The sequence below is a fragment of the Oncorhynchus clarkii genome, chromosome 1 (assembly GCF_045791955.1).
Source record: "Oncorhynchus clarkii lewisi isolate Uvic-CL-2024 chromosome 1, UVic_Ocla_1.0, whole genome shotgun sequence".
NCBI classification, from domain to species: Eukaryota; Metazoa; Chordata; class Actinopteri; order Salmoniformes; family Salmonidae; genus Oncorhynchus; species Oncorhynchus clarkii.
In genome coordinates this window covers 1,733,274-1,751,441 of record NC_092147.1, presented here as the reverse complement: position 1 = coordinate 1,751,441, position 18,168 = coordinate 1,733,274, and the positions used below count along the sequence as shown (strand labels likewise).

The window sequence follows — 18,168 nt, the reverse complement described above, 5'->3', positions numbered from 1 at the left end:
CTCCCTCTCTCCATTCCTCCTCCCTCCCTCTCTCCATTCCTCCTCCCTCCCTCTCTCCATTCCTCCTCCCTCCACTCTCCTCTCCTCCTCCCTCACTCTCCATTCCTCCTCCCTCTCTCCATTCCTCCTCCCTCTCTCCACCCTCACTGCCCATTCCTCCTCCCTCCACTCTCCCTCCCACCTTCCCTCTACTCACCCTCCCTCCCTCCCACCCTCCCTCCCTCCCACCCTCACTCTCCATCCCCCTCTCGCCCACTTACCCTCCACCCCCTCACTCATCCCACCCTTCTCCTTTCTCACCAGGCTCTTGACCACTTTGAGCAGTTCCTCCATGACCACAGCGATGCCCTGGTACCCCAGCAGACGACACATGGCCTTGATGTGAGGAGGACCAACAAAGTGTCTGTAGAAACCAAAGATACTGCTGTACGCCAGGTTCAGAGCCTGTAGGGAGGTAGAGGGAGACAGGAAGTTAAGGGCCTGTAGAGAGGGGAGAGGTAGAGGGAGACAGGAAGTTAAGGGCCTGTAGAAACCAAAGATACTGCTGTACGCCAGGTTCAGAGCCTGTAGAGAGGTAGAGGGAGACAGGAAGTTAAGGGCCTGTAGAGAGGGGAGAGGTAGAGGGAGACAGGAAGTTAAGGGCCTGTAGAAACCAAAGATACTGCTGTACCCCAGGTTCAGAGCCTGTAGAGGGAGACAGGAAGTTAAGGGCCTGTAAAGAGGGGAGAGGTAGAGGGAGACAGGAAGTTAAGGGCCTGTAGAAACCAAAGATACTGCTGTACCCCAGGTTCAGAGCCTGTAGAGAGGGGCGAGGTAGAGGGAGACAGGAAGTTAAGGGCCTGTAGAGAGGGGAGAGGTAGAGGGAGACAGGAAGTTAAGGGCCTGTAGAAACCAAAGATACTGCTGTACCCAAGGTTCAGAGTCTGTAGAGAGGGGAGAGGTAGAGGGAGACAGGAAGTTAAGGGCCTGTAGAGAGGGGAGAGATAGAGGGAGACAGGAAGTTAAGGGCCTGTAGAGAGGGTAGAGGTAGAGGGAGAATGGAAGTTAAGGGCCTGTAGAGAGGGGAGAGGTAGAAGGAGACAGGAAGTTAAGGGCCTGTAGAGAGGGGAGAGGTAGAGGGAGACAGGAAGTTAAGGGCCTGTAGAAACCAAAGATACTGCTGTACCCCAGGTTCAGAGTCTGTAGAGAGGGGAGAGGTAGAGAGAGACAGGAAGTTAAGGTCCTGTAGAGAGGGGAGAGGTAGAGGGAGACAGGAAGTTAAGGGCCTGTAGAAACCAAAGATACTGCTGTACCCCAGGTTCAGAGCCTGAAGAGGGTGGAGAGAGGGAGACAGAGGGATAGAAAAGAGAGCGAGAGAGAGGGAAACAGGGAGAAAGAGAGAAAGTTATGCCAGAATTTTCCCCTACAATATTCACTTTCTCGCTCCCTGTCTGTCTGTCAGCTCTGAGTTGCTGTTGCTGTAATCACTCAGTGGCGATGCTCAGGACTGGAGGAGAAGTGTTCCACTACACTGTAGGGGACTGGAGGAGAAGTGTTCCACTACACTGTAGGGGACTGGAGGAGAAGTGTTCCACTACACTGTAGGGGACTGGAGGAGAAGTGTTCCACTACACTGTAGGGGACTGGAGGAGAAGTGTTCCACTACACTGTAGGGGACTGGAGGAGAAGTGTTCCACTACACTGTAGGGGACTGGAGGAGAAGTGTTCCACTACACTGTAGGGGACTGGAGGAGAAGTGTTCCACTACCCTGTAGGGGACTGGAGGAGAAGTGTTCCACTACACTGTAGGGGACTGGAGGAGAAGTGTTCCACTACACTGTAGGGGACTGGAGGAGAAGTGTTCCACTACACTGTAGGGGACTGGAGGAGAAGTGTTCCACTACACTGTAGGGGACTGGAGGAGAAGTGTTCCACTACACTGTAGGGGACTGGAGGAGAAGTGTTCCACTACACTGTAGGGGACTGGAGGAGAAGTGTTCCACTACACTGTAGGGGACTGGAGGAGAAGTGTTCCACTACACTGTAGGGGGCTGGAGGAGAAGTGTTCCACTACACTGTAGGGGGCTGGAGGAGAAGTGTTCCACTACACTGTAGGGGACTGGAGGAGAAGTGTTCCACTACACTGTAGGGGGCTGGAGGAGAAGTGTTCCACTACACTGTAGGGGACTGGAGGAGAAGTGTTCCACTACACTGTAGGGGACTGGAGGAGAAGTGTTCCACTACACTGTAGGGGACTGGAGGAGAAGTGTTCCACTATACTGTAGGGGGCTGGAGGAGAAGTGTTCCACTACACTGTAGGGGGCTGGAGGAGAAGTGTTCCACTACACTGTAGGGGACTGGAGGAGAAGTGTTCCACTACACTGTAGGGGGCTGGAGGAGAAGTGTTCCACTACACTGTAGGGGACTGGAGGAGAAGTGTTCCACTACACTGTAGGGGGCTTGACTCTGACTCTGTTTTACAAATCTTTCATTGAGAGTATTTGAACTTTTTGTATTGTTTGTTAGTTTGGTAATGCATATGTCAGCCAGAGAAATATGCTGAGAAGGATTATCACCAAAGCAAGCAAGATACTGGGAGTCCAACAGACAGGCCTGGAGGAGATCTTTAAGGTCAGGGCCCTCCCCAAGGTACTTGGAGTCAAACAGACAGGCCTGGAGGAGATCTTTAAGGTCAGGGCCCTCCCCAAGGTACTTGGAGTCAAACAGTCAGGCCTGGAGGAGATCTTTAAGGTCAGGTTCCTCCCCAAGGTACTTGGAGTCAAACAGTCAGGCCTGGAGGAGATCTTTAAGGTCAGGTTCCTCCCCAAGGTACTTGGAGTCAAACAGACAGGCCTGGAGGAGATCTTTAAGGTCAGGGCCCTCCCCAAGGTACTTGGAGTCAAACAGTCAGGCCTGGAGGAGATCTTTAAGGTCAGGTTCCTCCCCAAGGTACTTGGAGTCAAACAGTCAGGCCTGGAGGAGATCTTTAAGGTCAGGTTCCTCCCCAAGGTACTTGGAGTCAAACAGACAGGCCTGGAGGAGATCTTTAAGGTCAGGGCCCTCCCCAAGGTACTTGGAGTCAAACAGACAGGCCTGGAGGAGATCTTTAAGGTCAGGGCCCTCCCCAAGGTACTTGGAGTCAAACAGACAGGCTTGGATGAGATCTTTAAGGTCAGGGCCCTCCCCAAGGTACTTGGAGTCAAACAGACAGACCTGGAGGAGATATTTAAGGTCAGGGCCCTCCCCAAGGTACTTGGAGTCAAACAGACAGGCCTGGAGGAGATCTTTAAGGTCAGGGCCCTTCCCAAGGTACTTGGAGTCAAACAGACAGGCCTGGAGGAGATCTTTAAGGTCAGGGACCTCCCCAAGGTACTTGGAGTCAAACAGACAGGCCTGGAGGAGATTTTTAAGGTCAGGTTCCTCCCCAAGGTACTTGGAGTCAAACCGACAGGCCTGGAGGAGATCTTTAAGGTCAGGGCCCTCCCCAAGGTACTTGGAGTCAAACAGACAGGATGAGATCTTTAAGGTCAGGACCCTCCCCAAGGTACTTGGAGTCAAACAGACAGTTTTCCGTACAGGTACTGGGGCTGGGTAGGGTTGTACTGACCTTTGACCCGTACTGGGGCTGGGTAGGGTTGTACTGACCTTTGACCCGTACTGGGGCTGGGTAGGGTTATACTGACCTTTGACCCGTACTGGGGCTGGGTAGGGTTATACTGACCTTTGAGCCATACAGGTACTGGGGCTGGGTAGGGTTATACTTACCTTTGACCCATACAGGTACTGGGGCTGGGTAGGGTTATACTGACCTTTGACCCGTACAGGTACTGGGGCTGGGTAGGGTTATACTGACCTTTGAGCCGTACAGGTACTGGGGCTGGGTAGGGTTATACTGACCTTTGACCCATACAGGTACTGGGGCTGGGCAGGTTTATACTGACCTTTGACCCGTACAGGTACTGGGGCTGGGTAGGGTTGTACTGACCTTTGACCCGTACTGGGGCTGGGTAGGGTTATACTGACCTTTGACCCGTACAGGTACTGGGGCTGGGTAGGGTTATACTGACCTTTGAGCCGTACAGGTACTGGGGCTGGGCGTTGGGCGGCTTGTCCCTCTGGAACTCCTGAGAGAAGGGCAGGACCGTGCGGACAAACCTAGAGAGAAGAGAGAGATTGGATATTCCAATTAATAATTAATATTTTCCATTAACCACAGAGAGCCCTCACAACGACAGGGAGAGAGACAGGAATACATTTCATAATGGTGATTAAGAACTTAAAACAAGTCCACCTGGTTTCTACCCCCCCTCTCTCTCTCCCCCATCAGGGATCCACCTGGTTTCTACCCCCCCCTCTCTCTCCCCCATCAGGAATCCACCTGGTTTCTACCCCCTCCTCCCCCCTCTCTCTCCCCCCTCCCTCTCTCTCCCCCATCAGGGATCCACCTGGTTTCTACCCCCCCCCCCCTCTCTGTCCCCCATCAGGGATCCAGCTGGTTTCTACCCCCTCCCTCTCTCTCCCCCATCAGGGATCCACCTGGTTTCTACCCACCCCTCTCTCTCCCCCATCAGGGATCCAGCTGGTTTCTACCCCCCCCTCTCTCTCCCCCATTAGCGATCCACCTGGTTTCTACCCCCTCCCTCTCTCTCTCCTCCATCAGGGATCAACATGGTTTCTACCCCCCTCTCTCTCTCTCCCATCAGGGATCAACCTGGTTTCTACCCCCCTCTCTCTCTCCCATCAGGGATCCACCTGGTTTCTACCCCCCCCTCTCTCTCCCCCATCAGGGATCCACCTGGTTTCTACCCCCCCTCTCTCTCCCCCATCAGGGATCCAGCTGGTTTCTACCCCCTCCTCTCTCTCCCCCATCAGGGATCCACCTGGTTTCTACCCCCCCTCTCTCTCCCCCATCAGGGATCCACTTGGTTTCTACCCCCTCTTCTCTCTCCCCCATCAGGGATCCACCTGGTTTCTACCCCCCCCCCCCTCTCTCCCCCATCAGGGATCCACCTGGTTTCTACCCCCCCCCCTCTCTCTCCCCCATCAGGGATCCACCTGGTTTCTACCCCCCCTCTCTCTCCCCCATCAGGGATCCAGCTGGTTTCTACCCCCTCCTCTCTCTCCCCCATCAGGGATCCACCTGGTTTCTACCCCCCCTCTCTCTCCCCCATCAGGGATCCACTTGGTTTCTACCCCCTCTTCTCTCTCCCCCATCAGGGATCCACCTGGTTTCTACCCCCCCCCCCTCTCTCCCCCATCAGGGATCCACCTGGTTTCTACCCCCCCATCACAGATTTCTGACTACATCAGATGAAACATCCTCATCACAGCTAGCTGTACACGTGTCAGACAGACTGCTCTGATATGTAATGAAGAAATCCTTCATAACCCCCTCTGCTGTTAACAAGAACAGGTGGAAATCCTTCATAACCCCCTCTGCTGTAAACAAGAACTGGTAGAAATCCTTCATAACCCCCTCTGCTGTTAACAAGAACAGGTGGAAATCCTTCATAACCCCCTCTGCTGTAAACAAGAACAGGTAGAAATCCTTCATAACCCCCTCTGCTGTTAACAAGAACAGGTGGAAATCCTTCATAACCCCCTCTGCTGTTAACAAGAACAGGTAGAAATCCTTCATAACCCCCTCTGCTGTTAACAAGAACAGGTGGAAATCCTTCATAACCCCCTCTGCTGTTAACAAGAACAGGTGGAAATCCTTCATAACCCCCTCTGCTGTTAACAAGAACAGGTGGAAATCCTTCATAACCCCCTCTGCTGTAAACAAGAACAGGTGGAAATCCTTCATAACCCCCTCTGCTGTTAACAAGCACAGGTAGAAATCCTTCATAACCCCCTCTGCTATTAACAAGAACAGGTAGAAATCCTTCATAACCCCCTCTGCTGTTAACAAGAACAGGTAGAAATGCTTCATAACCCCCTCTGCTGTTAACAAGAACAGGTGGAAATCCTTCATAACCCCCTCTGCTGTTACCAAGAACAGGTGGAAATCCTTCATAACCCCCTCTGCTGTAAACAAGAACAGGTAGAAATCCTTCATAACCCCCTCTGCTGTTAACAAGAACAGGTAGAAATCCTTCATAACCCCCTCTGCTATTAACAAGAACAGGTGGAAATCCTTCATAACCCCCTCTGCTGTAAACAAGAACTGGTAGAAATCCTTCATAACCCCCTCTGCTGTTAACAAGAACAGGTGGAAATCCTTCATAACCCCCTCTGCTGTTAACAAGAACAGGTAGAAATCCTTCATAACCCCCTCTGCTGTTAACAAGAACAGGTGGAAATCCTTCATAACCCCCTCTGCTGTAAACAAGAACTGGTAGAAATCCTTCATAACCCCCTCTGCTGTAAACAAGAACAGGTAGAAATCCTTCATAACCCCCTCTGCTGTTAACAAGAACAGGTAGAAATCCTTCATAACCCCCTCTGCTGTTAACAAGAACAGGTGGAAATCCTTCATAACCCCCTCTGCTGTAAACAAGAACAGGTATAAATCCTTCATAACCCCCTCTGCTGTAAACAAGAACAGGTGCAAATCCTTCATAACCCCCTCTGCTGTAAACAAGAACAGGTGGAAATCCTTCATAACTCCCTCTGCTGTTACCAAGAACAGGTGGAAATCCTTCATAACCCCCTCTGCTGTAAACAAGAACAGGTAGAAATCCTTCATAACCCCATCTGCTGTTAACAAGAACAGTTAGTGGATCCGTAGTAGCAGTAGTTGTGTGTAGTTGTAGCAGTAGTTGTGTTACCTGTTAGTAGATCCGTTGTAGCAGTAGTTGGGGAGGAAATCGTAGTTGAGTTCCCAGAAGACATGGAGTGTGATGCGTCCGTAGGGGGCGGAGACATTGTGATTGGCCTCCCGGAACATGGCGTCCATACTGTCCAGCGTCAGGAACTTAGACAGCAGCTTGTGGGTCATACGGTTGATGTTCATCAGACCTTCTAGTTCCTGTTACAAGGAGGAGGAGAAGACAGCTTGTGGGTCATACGGTTGATCTTCATCAGACCTTCTAGTTCCTGTTACAAGGAGGAGGAGAAGACAGTTTGTGGGTCATACGGTTGATGTTCATCAGACCTTCTAGTTCCTGTTACAAGGAGGAGGAGAAGACAGTTTGTGGGTCATACGGTTGATATTCATCAGACCTTCTAGTTCCTGTTACAAGGAGGAGGAGAAGACAGCTTGTGGGTCATACGGTTGATCTTCATCAGACCTTCTAGGTCCTGTTACAAGGAGGAGGAGAAGACAGTTTGTGGGTCATACGGTTGATGTTCATCAGACCTTCTAGTTCCTGTTACAAGGAGGAGGAGAAGACAGTTTGTGGGTCATACGGTTGATGTTCATCAGACCTTCTAGTTCCTGTTACAAGGAGGAGGAGAAGACAGTTTGTGGGTCATACGGTTGATGTTCATCAGACCTTCTAGTTCCTGTTACAAGGAGGAGGAGAAGACAGTTTGTGGGTCATACGGTTGATGTTCATCAGACCTTCTAGTTCCTGTTACAAGGAGGAGGAGAAGACAGTTTGTGGGTCATACGGTTGATGTTCATCAGACCTTCTAGTTCCTGTTACAAGGAGGAGGAGAAGACAGTTTGTGGGTCATACGGTTGATGTTCATCAGACCTTCTAGTTCCTGTTACAAGGAGGAGGAGAAGACAGTTTGTGGGTCATACGATTGATGTTCATCAGACCTTCTAGTTCCTGTTACAAGGAGGAGGAGAAGACAGCTTGTGGGTCATACGGTTGATGTTCATCAGACCTTCTAGTTCCTGTTACAAGGAGGGAGAGAAGACAGTTTGTGGGTCATACGGTTGATGTTCATCAGACCTTCTAGTTCCTGTTACAAGGAGGGGGAGAAGACAGTTTGTGGGTCATACGGTTGATGTTCATCAGACCTTCTAGTTCCTGTTACAAGGAGGAGGAGAAGACAGTTTGTGGGTCATACGGTTGATGTTCATCAGACCTTCTAGTTCCTGTTACAAGGAGGAGGAGAAGACAGCTTGTGGGTCATACGGTTGATGTTCATCAGACCTTCTAGTTCCTGTTACAAGGAGGAGGAGAAGACAGTTTGTGGGTCATACGGTTGATGTTCATCAGACCTTCTAGTTCCTGTTACAAGGAGGAGGAGAAGACAGTTTGTGGGTCATACGGTTGATGTTCATCAGACCTTCTTGTTCCTGTTACAAGGAGGAGGAGAAGACAGTTTGTGGGTCATACGGTTGATGTTCATCAGACCTTCTAGTTCCTGTTACAAGGAGGAGGAGAAGACAGCTTGTGGGTCATACGGTTGATGTTCATCAGACCTTCTAGTTCCTGTTACAAGGAGGAGGAGAAGACAGCTTGTGGGTCATACGGTTGATGTTCATCAGACCTTCTAGTTCCTGTTACAAGGAGGAGGAGAAGACAGCTTGTGGGTCATACGGTTGATGTTCATCAGACCTTCTAGTTCCTGTTACAAGGATGAGGAGAAGACAGTTTGCGGGTCATACGGTTGATGTTCATCAGACCTTCTAGTTCCTGTTACAAGGAGGAGGAGAAGACAGCTTGTTGGTCATACGGTTGATGTTCATCAGACCTTCTAGTTCCTGTTACAAGGAGGAGGAGAAGACAGTTTGTGGGTCATACGGTTGATGTTCATCAGACCTTCTAGTTCCTGTTACAAGGAGGAGGAGAAGACAGTTTGTAGGTCATACGGTTGATGTTCATCAGACCTTCTAGTTCCTGTTACAAGGAGGAGGAGAAGACAGCTTGTGGGTCATACGGTTGATGTCCAATCAGACCTTCTAGTTCCTGTTACAAGGAGGGGGAGAAGACAGCTTGTGGGTCATACGGTTGATGTTCATCAGACCTTCTAGTTCCTGTTACAAGGAGGAGGAGAAGACAGCTTGTGGGTCATACGGTTGATGTTCATCAGACCTTCTAGTTTCTGTTACAAGGATGGGGAGAAGACAGTTTGTGGGTCATACGGTTGATGTTCATCAGACCTTCTAGTTCCTGTTACAAGGAGGAGGAGAAGACAGCTTGTGGGTCATACGGTTGATGTTCATCAGACCTTCTAGTTCCTGTTACAAGGAGGAGGAGAAGACAGTTTGTGGGTCATACGGTTGATGTTCATCAGACCTTCTAGTTCCTGTTACAAGGAGGAGGAGAAGACAGTTTGTGGGTCATACGGTTGATGTTCATCAGACCTTCTTGTTCCTGTTACAAGGAGGAGGAGAAGACAGTTTGTGGGTCATACGGTTGATGTTCATCAGACCTTCTAGTTCCTGTTACAAGGAGGAGGAGAAGACAGCTTGTGGGTCATACGGTTGATGTTCATCAGACCTTCTAGTTCCTGTTACAAGGAGGAGGAGAAGACAGTTTGTGGGTCATACGGTTGATGTTCATCAGACCTTCTAGTTCCTGTTACAAGGAGGAGGAGAAGACAGTTTGTGGGTCATACGGTTGATGTTCATCAGACCTTCTAGTTCCTGTTACAAGGAGGAGGAGAAGACAGCTTGTGGGTCATACGGTTGATGTTCATCAGACCTTCTAGTTCCTGTTACAAGGAGGAGGAGAAGACAGCTTGTGGGTCATACGGTTGATGTTCATCAGACCTTCTAGTTCCTGTTACAAGGATGGGGAGAAGACAGTTTGTGGGTCATACGGTTGATGTTCATCAGACCTTCTAGTTCCTGTTACAAGGAGGAGGAGAAGACAGCTTGTGGGTCATACGGTTGATGTTCATCAGACCTTCTAGTTCCTGTTACAAGGAGGAGGAGAAGACAGCTTGTGGGTCATACGGTTGATGTTCATCAGACCTTCTAGTTCCTGAAACAAGGAGGAGGAGAAGACAGTTTGTGGGTCATACGGTTGATGTTCATCAGACCTTCTAGTTCCTGTTACAAGGAGGAGGAGAAGACAGCTTGTGGGTCATACGGTTGATGTTCATCAGACCTTCTAGTTCCTGTTACAAGGAGGAGGAGAAGACAGCTTGTGGGTCATACGGTTGATGTTCATCAGACCTTCTAGTTCCTGTTACAAGGAGGAGGAGAAGACAGTTTGTGGGTCATACGGTTGATGTTCATCAGACCTTCTAGTTCCTGTTACAAGGAGGAGGAGAAGACAGTTTGTGGGTCATACGGTTGATGTTCATCAGACCTTCTAGTTCCTGTTACAAGGAAGGAGGAGAAGACAGTTTGTGGGTCATACGGTTGATGTTCATCAGACCTTCTAGTTCCTGTTACAAGGATGGGGAGAAGACAGCTTGTGGGTCATACGTTTGATGTTCATCAGACCTTCTAGTTCCTGTTACAAGGATGGGGAGAAGACAGTTTGTGGGTCATACGGTTGATGTTCATCAGACCTTCTAGTTCCTGTTACAAGGAGGAGGAGAAGACAGTTTGTGGGTCATACGGTTGATGTTCATCAGACCTTCTAGTTCCTGTTACAAGGAGGAGGAGAAGACAGTTTGTGGGTCATACGGTTGATGTTCATCAGACCTTCTAGTTCCTGTTACAAGGAGGAGGAGAAGACAGCTTGTGGGTCATACGGTTGATGTCCAATCAGACCTTCTAGTTCCTGTTACAAGGAGGGGGAGAAGACAGCTTGTGGGTCATACGGTTGATGTTCATCAGACCTTCTAGTTCCTGTTACAAGGAGGAGGAGAAGACAGTTTGTGGGTCATACGGTTGATGTTCATCAGACCTTCTAGTTCCTGTTACAAGGATGGGGAGAAGACAGTTTGTGGGTCATACGGTTGATGTTCATCAGACCTTCTAGTTCCTGTTACAAGGATGGGGAGAAGACAGTTTGTGGGTCATACGGTTGATGTCCAATCAGACCTTCTAGTTCCTGTTACACAGTGGACAGTCAATAAATAACACAGACACACTTAAAGCAGGTCGTACCACGATGGATGTGAGGTCCTCGCTCTCAAAGCGGTTGATGGCCAGCTCCAGAGACTTGTAGAGAGCAGCAGACACTCTCTGGGTGATCAGACGGTTCAGGTCTATGGAACGACCCAGCAGCTAGAGAGAGGAGAGGAACCAACATGACAGACAGACACAACCCAGGACTGTTAGGGAGAATCATACAAAAATTTAAACTCATCAAAAAAATAAACGTCCTCTTACTGTCAACTGCGTTACATTTTCAGCAATCTTAACAGTTGTAAATATTTGTATGAACATAAAAATAATCAACAACTGAGACATAAACTGAACAAGTTTCACAGACATGTGACTAACAGAAATTGAATAATGTGTCCCTGAACAAAGGGGGGGTCAAAATCAAAAGTAACAGTCAGTATCTGGTGTGGCCACCAGCTGCATTAAGTACTGCAGTGCATCTCCTCCTCATGGACTGCACCAGATTTGCCAGTTCTGGCTGTGAGATGTTACTCCACTCTTCCACCAAGGCACCTGCATGTTCCCGGACATTTCTGTGGGGAATGGTCCTAGCCCTCACCCTCCGATCCAACAGGTCCCAGACGTGCTCAATGGGATTGAGATCCAGGCTCTTCGCTGGCCATGGCAAAACACTGACATTCCTGTCTTGCAGGAAATCATGCACAGAATGAGCAGTATGGCTGGTGGCATTGTCATGCTGGAGGGTCATGTCAGGATGAGCCTGCAGGAAGGGTACCATATGAGGGAGGAAGATGTCTTCCCTGTAACGCACAGAGTTGAGATTGCCTGCAATGACACACCGCCCCAGACCATGACGGACCCTCCACCTCCAAATCGATCCCGCTCAGGCCTCAGTGTAACGCTCATTCCTTTGATGATAAATGCGAATCTGACCATCACCCATGGTGAGACAAAACCGCGACTCGTCAGTGAAGAGCACTTTTTGCCAGTCCTGTCTGGTCCAGCGATGGTGGGTTTGTGCCCATATGCAACGTTGTTGCCGGTGATGTCTGGTGAGGACCTGCCTTACAACAGGCCTACAAGCCCTCAGTCCAGCCTCTCTCAGTCTGAGCACTGATAGGCGACGTTGATGCTGGTGATGTCTGGTGAGGACCTGCCTTACAACAGACCTACAAGCCCTCAGTCCAGCCTATCTCAGCCTATTGAGGACAGTCTGAGCACTGATGGAGGGATTGTGCCTTCCTGGTGTATCTCGGGCAGTTGTTGGTGCCATCCTGTACCTGTCCCACAGGTGTGATGTTCGGATGTACCGATCCTGTGCAGGTGTTGTTACACGTGGTCTGTCACTGCGAGGACAATCAGCTGTCCGTCTTGTCTCCCTGTAGTGCTGTCTTAGGCGTCTCACAGTACGGACATTGCAGTTTACTGCCCTGGCCACATCTGCAGTCCTCATGCCTCCTTGCAGCATGCCTAAGGCACGTTCACACAGATGAGCAGGGACCCTGGGCATCTTTCTTTTGGTGTTTTTCAGAGTCAGTAGAAAAGCCTCTTTAGTGTCCTAAGTTTTCGTAACTGTGACCTTAATTTCCTACCGTCTGTAAACTGTTAGTGTGTTAACGACCGTTCCACAGGTGCATTAATTGTTTATGTATGTATGTATTTATTTATTATTGATTTATTTATTTGCAGAGAATGCCAGAAGAAGAAGAATCATTGAATTACCACAGTGAAGGGTCTCGTAGTGGTTAGGGTTAGGGGTCAGGGGTTACCTGTACATGGCGTTGTTTCAGCAGGGTCTCGTAGCGGTCGGAGGGTTAGGGGTCAGGGGTCAGAGGGTTACCTGTACATGGCGTTGTTTCAGCAGGGTCTCGTAGCGGTTGGAGGGTTAGGGGTCAGGAATCAGAGGGTTACCTGTACATGGCGTTGTTTCAGCAGGGTCTCGTAGTGGTTAGGGGTCAGGGGTTACCTGTACATGGCGTTGTTTCAGCAGGGTCTCGTAGTGGTTGGAGGGTTAGGGGTCAGGGATCAGAGGGTTACCTGTACATGGCGTTGTTTCAGCAGGGTCTCGTTGTGGTTGGAGGGTTAGGGGTCAGGGATCAGAGGGTTACCTGTACATGGCGTTGTTTCAGCAGGGTCTCGTAGTGGTTGGAGGGTTAGGGGTCAGAGGGTTACCTGTACATGGCGTTGTTTCAGCAGGGTCTCGTAGCGGTTGGACGCAGGCCAGGGGATGTTGGCTCCCTGGTTCTTACAGTCCGCTCTCAGACGCTTGTCCAGCAACAGACTGAGGAAGGAATCAAGCTTTTATCTGACACATGTTCCTATCAGAGTCTCGCCTCCAGAAAATTAACATCCGCCACTCGCCAAATGTGGGCCAATGTTGGCATTGGCGGGCAAGAATGTCTATTTTATAGAAACTTTACAAAGAATGCTCATCAATTGTGTTTGTTTTTTAGTTTCCGGCCCAACATTTTCAATAACAATGTAAGAAGATCTATCTGACAGTGGCTGGTGGACTAAACAGTTAGAGGCCCTGCTTGTCTCTGAGCGATTCAAGTGCTTGTTTTTCAACAGTTGATACTAGAGGTCGACAGACTAATCGGCCAATTAATTAGGGCCGATTTCAAGTTTTCATAACAATCGGTAATCAGCCTTTTTGGACGCCGATTATGGCTGATTACATTGCAATCCACGAGGAGACTGTGTGGCAGGCTGACTACCTATTACGCGAGTGCAGCAAGGAGCCAAGGTAGGTTGCTAGCTAGCATTAAACTTATCTTATTAAAAACAATCAATCTTAACATAATCACTAGTTACAGTGCCTTGCGAAAGTATTCGGCCCCCTTGAACTTTGCGACCTTTTGCCACATTTCAGGCTTCAAACATAAAGATATAAAACTGTATTTTTTTGTGAAGAATCAACAACAAGTGGGACACAATCATGAAGTGGAACGACATTTATTGGATATTTCAAACTTTTTTAACAAATCAAAAACTGAAAAATTGGGCGTGCAAAATTATTCAGCCCCTTTACTTTCAGTGAAGCAAACTCTCTCCAGAAGTTCAGTGAGGATCTCTGAATGATCCAATGTTGACCTAAATGACTAATGATGATAAATACAATCCACCTGTGTGTAATCAAGTCTCCGTATAAATGCACCTGCACTGTGATAGTCTCAGAGGTCCGTTAAAAGCGCAGAGAGCATCATGAAGAACAAGGAACACACCAGGCAGGTCCGAGATACTGTTGTGAAGAAGTTTAAAGCCGGATTTGGATACAAAAAGATTTCCCAAGCTTTAAACATCCCAAGGAGCACTGTGCAAGCGATAATATTGAAATGGAAAGAGTATCAGACCACTGCAAATCTACCAAGACCTGGCCGTCCCTCTAAACTTTCAGCTCATACAAGGAGAAGACTGATCAGAGATGCAGCCAAGAGGCCCATGATCACTCTGGATGAACTGCAGAGATCTACAGCTGAGGTGGGAGACTCTGTCCATAGGACAACAATCAGTCATATAGTGCACAAATCTGGCCTTTATGGAAGAGTGGCAAGAAGAAAGCCATTTCTTAAAGATATACATAAAAAGTGTTGTTTAAAGTTTGCCACAAGCCACCTGGGAGACACACCAAACATGTGGAAGAAGGTGCTCTGGTCAGATGAAACCAAAATTGAACTTTTTGGCAACAATGCAAAACTTTATGTTTGGCGTAAAAGCAACACAGCTGAACACACCATCCCCACTGTCAAACATGGTGGTGGCAGCATCATGGTTTGGGCCTGCTTTTCTTCAGCAGGGACAGGGAAGATGGTTAAAATTGATGGGAAGATGGATGGAGCCAAATACAGGACCATTCTGGAAGAAAACCTGATGGAGTCTGCAAAAGATCTGAGACTGGGACGGAATTTTGTCTTCCAACAAGACAATGATCTAAAACATAAAGCAAAATCTACAATGAAATGGTTCAAAAATAAACATATCCAGGTGTTAGAATGGCCAAGTCAAAGTCCAGACCTGAATCCAATCGAGAATCTGTGGAAAGAACTGAAAACTGCTGTTCACAAATGCTCTCCATCCAACCTCACTGAGCTCGAGATGTTTTGCAAGGAGGAATGGGAAAAAATTCCAGTCTCTCGATGTGCAAAACTGATAGAGACATACCCCAAGCGACTTACAGCTGTAATCGCAGCAAAAGGTGGCGCTACAAAGTATTAACTTAAGGGGGCTGAATAATTTTGCACGCCCAATTTTTCAGTTTTTGATTTGTTAAAAAAGTTTGAAATATCCAATAAATGTCGTTCCACTTCATGATTGTGTCCCACTTGTTGTTGATTCTTCACAAAAAAATACAGTTTTATATCTTTATGTTTGAAGCCTGAAATGTGGCAAAAGGTCGCAAAGTTCAAGGGGGCCGAATACTTTCGCAAGGCACTGTAACTACACATGTTTGATGATATTACTAGGTTAACTAGCTTGTCCTGCGTTGCATATAAACAATGCGGTGCCTGTTAATTTATCATCGAATCACAGCCTACTTCGTCAAACGGGGGATGATTTAACAAAAGCACATTGCCGAAAAAAGGACAATCTTTCCACATGTGTACCTCACCATAAACATCAATGTACCTAACCATCAACATCGATGCACCTAACCACAAACATCAATGTACCTAACCATAAACATCAATGCACCTAACCATAAACATCAATGTACCTAACCATAAACACCAATGTACCTAACCATAAACACCAATGTACCTAACCATCAATGTACCTAACCATAAACACCAATGTACCTAACCATAAACACCAATGTACCTAACCATAAACACCAATGTACCTAACCATAAACACCAATGTAACTAACCATAAACATCAATGTACCTAACCATCAATGTACCTAACCATAAACACCAATGTACCTAACCATAAACACCAATGTAACTAACCATAAACATCAATGTACCTAACCATCAATGTACCTAACCATAAACACCAATGTACCTAACCATAAACACCAATGTAACTAACCATAAACATCAATGTACCTAACCATAAACATCAATGTACCTAACCATCAATGTACCTAACCATAAACACCAATGTACCTAACCATAAACACCAATGTAACTAACCATAAACACCAATGTACCTAACCATAAACATCAATGTACCTAACCATAAACACCAATGTACCTAACCATCAATGTACCTAACCATAAACACCAATGTACCTAACCATCAATGTACCTAACCATAAACACCAATGTACCTAACCATAAACACCAATGTACCTAACCATCAATGTACCTAACCATAAACACCAATGTACCTAACCATCAATGTACCTAACCATAAACATCAATGTACCTAACCATAAACACCAATGTACCCAACCATAAACACCAATGTACCTAACCATCAATGTACCTAACCATCAATGTACCTAAACATAAACACCAATGTACCTAACCATAAACACCAATGTAACTAACCATAAACACCAATGTACCTAACCATCAATGTACCTAACCATAAACACCAATGTACCTAACCATAAACACCAATGTACCTAACCATAAACACCAATGTACCTAACCATAAACACCAATGTAACTAACAATAAACATCAATGTACCTAACCATCAATGTACCTAACCATAAACACCAATGTACCTAACCATAAACACCAATGTACCTAACCATAAACACCAATGTACCTAACCATAAACACCAATGTACCTAACCATAAACACCAATGTACCTAACCATCAATGTACCTAACCATAAACATCAATGTACCTAACCATCAATGTACCTAACCATAAACATCAATGTACCTAACCATAAACATCAATGTACCTAACCATCAATGTACCTAACCATAAACATCAATGTACCTAACCATAAACACCAATGTACCTAACCATCAATGTACCTAACCATAAACACCAATGTACCTAACCATAAACATCAATGTACCTAACCATCAATGTACCTAACCATAAACACCAATGTACCTAACCATAAACATCAATGTACCTAACCATAAACACCAATGTACCTAACCATAAACACCAATGTACCTAACCATAAACACCAATGTACCTAACCATTAATGTACCTAACCATAAACACCAATGTACCTAACCATAAACATCAATGTACCTAACCATCAATGTACCTAACCATAAACACCAATGTACCTAACCATAAACACCAATGTACCTAACCATAAACACCAATGTACCTAACCATCAATGTACCTAACCATAAACACCAATGTACCTAACCATAAACACCAATGTACCTAACCATAAACACCAATGTACCTAACCATAAACATCAATGTACCTAACCATAAACACCAATGTACCTAACCATAAACACCAATGTACCTAACCATAAACATCAATGTACCTAACCATAAACATCAATGTACCTAACCATAAACACCAATGTACCTAACCATAAACACCAATGTACCTAAACATCAATGTACCTAACCATAAACACCAATGTACCTAACCATAAACACTAATGTAACTAACCATAAACACCAATGTACCTAACCATCAATGTACCTAACCATAAACACCAATGTAACTAACCATAAACACCAATGTACCTAACCATCAATGTACCTAACCATAAACACCAATGTACCTAACCATAAACACCAATGTAACTAACCATAAACATCAATGTACCTAACCATCAATGTACCTAACCATAAACACCAATGTACCTAACCATAAACACCAATGTAACTAACCATAAACATCAATGTACCTAACCATAAACATCAATGTACCTAACCATCAATGTACCTAACCATAAACATCAATGTACCTAACCATAAACACCAATGTACCTAATCATCAATGTACCTAACCATAAACACCAATGTACCTAACCATAAACACCAATGTAACTAACCATAAACATCAATGTACCTAACCATCAATGTACCTAACCATAAACACCAATGTACCTAACCATAAACACCAATGTAACTAACCATAAACATCAATGTACCTAACCATCAATGTACCTAACCATAAACACCAATGTACCTAACCATAAACACCAATGTAACTAACCATAAACATCAATGTACCTAACCATAAACATCAATGTACCTAACCATCAATGTACCTAACCATAAACATCAATGTACCTAACCATAAACACCAATGTACCTAACCATCAATGTACCTAACCATAAACACCAATGTACCTAACCATCAATGTACCTAACCATAAACACCAATGTACCTAACCATAAACACCAATGTACCTAACCATAAACACCAATGTAC

General features: G+C 46.6%; 1 protein-coding gene across 3 annotated transcripts in view; it reads right to left on the bottom strand.

Moving 5' to 3' along the window:
* Positions 1-300: 300 nt before the first annotated feature.
* LOC139412784 (cytoplasmic FMR1-interacting protein 1 homolog) overlaps positions 301-18,168 on the bottom strand; it is a gene marked incomplete at its 3' end in the record, with an annotated part of 108,281 nt that continues 90,413 nt past the window's right edge. For all 3 annotated transcript variants that reach the window (XM_071159619.1, XM_071159537.1, XM_071159714.1), the window contains 5 exon segments: positions 301-444; positions 4,047-4,134; positions 6,750-6,949; positions 10,886-11,005; positions 13,019-13,127. In XM_071159619.1, coding sequence (XP_071015720.1) covers positions 301-444; positions 4,047-4,134; positions 6,750-6,949; positions 10,886-11,005; positions 13,019-13,127 — 661 coding nt within the window.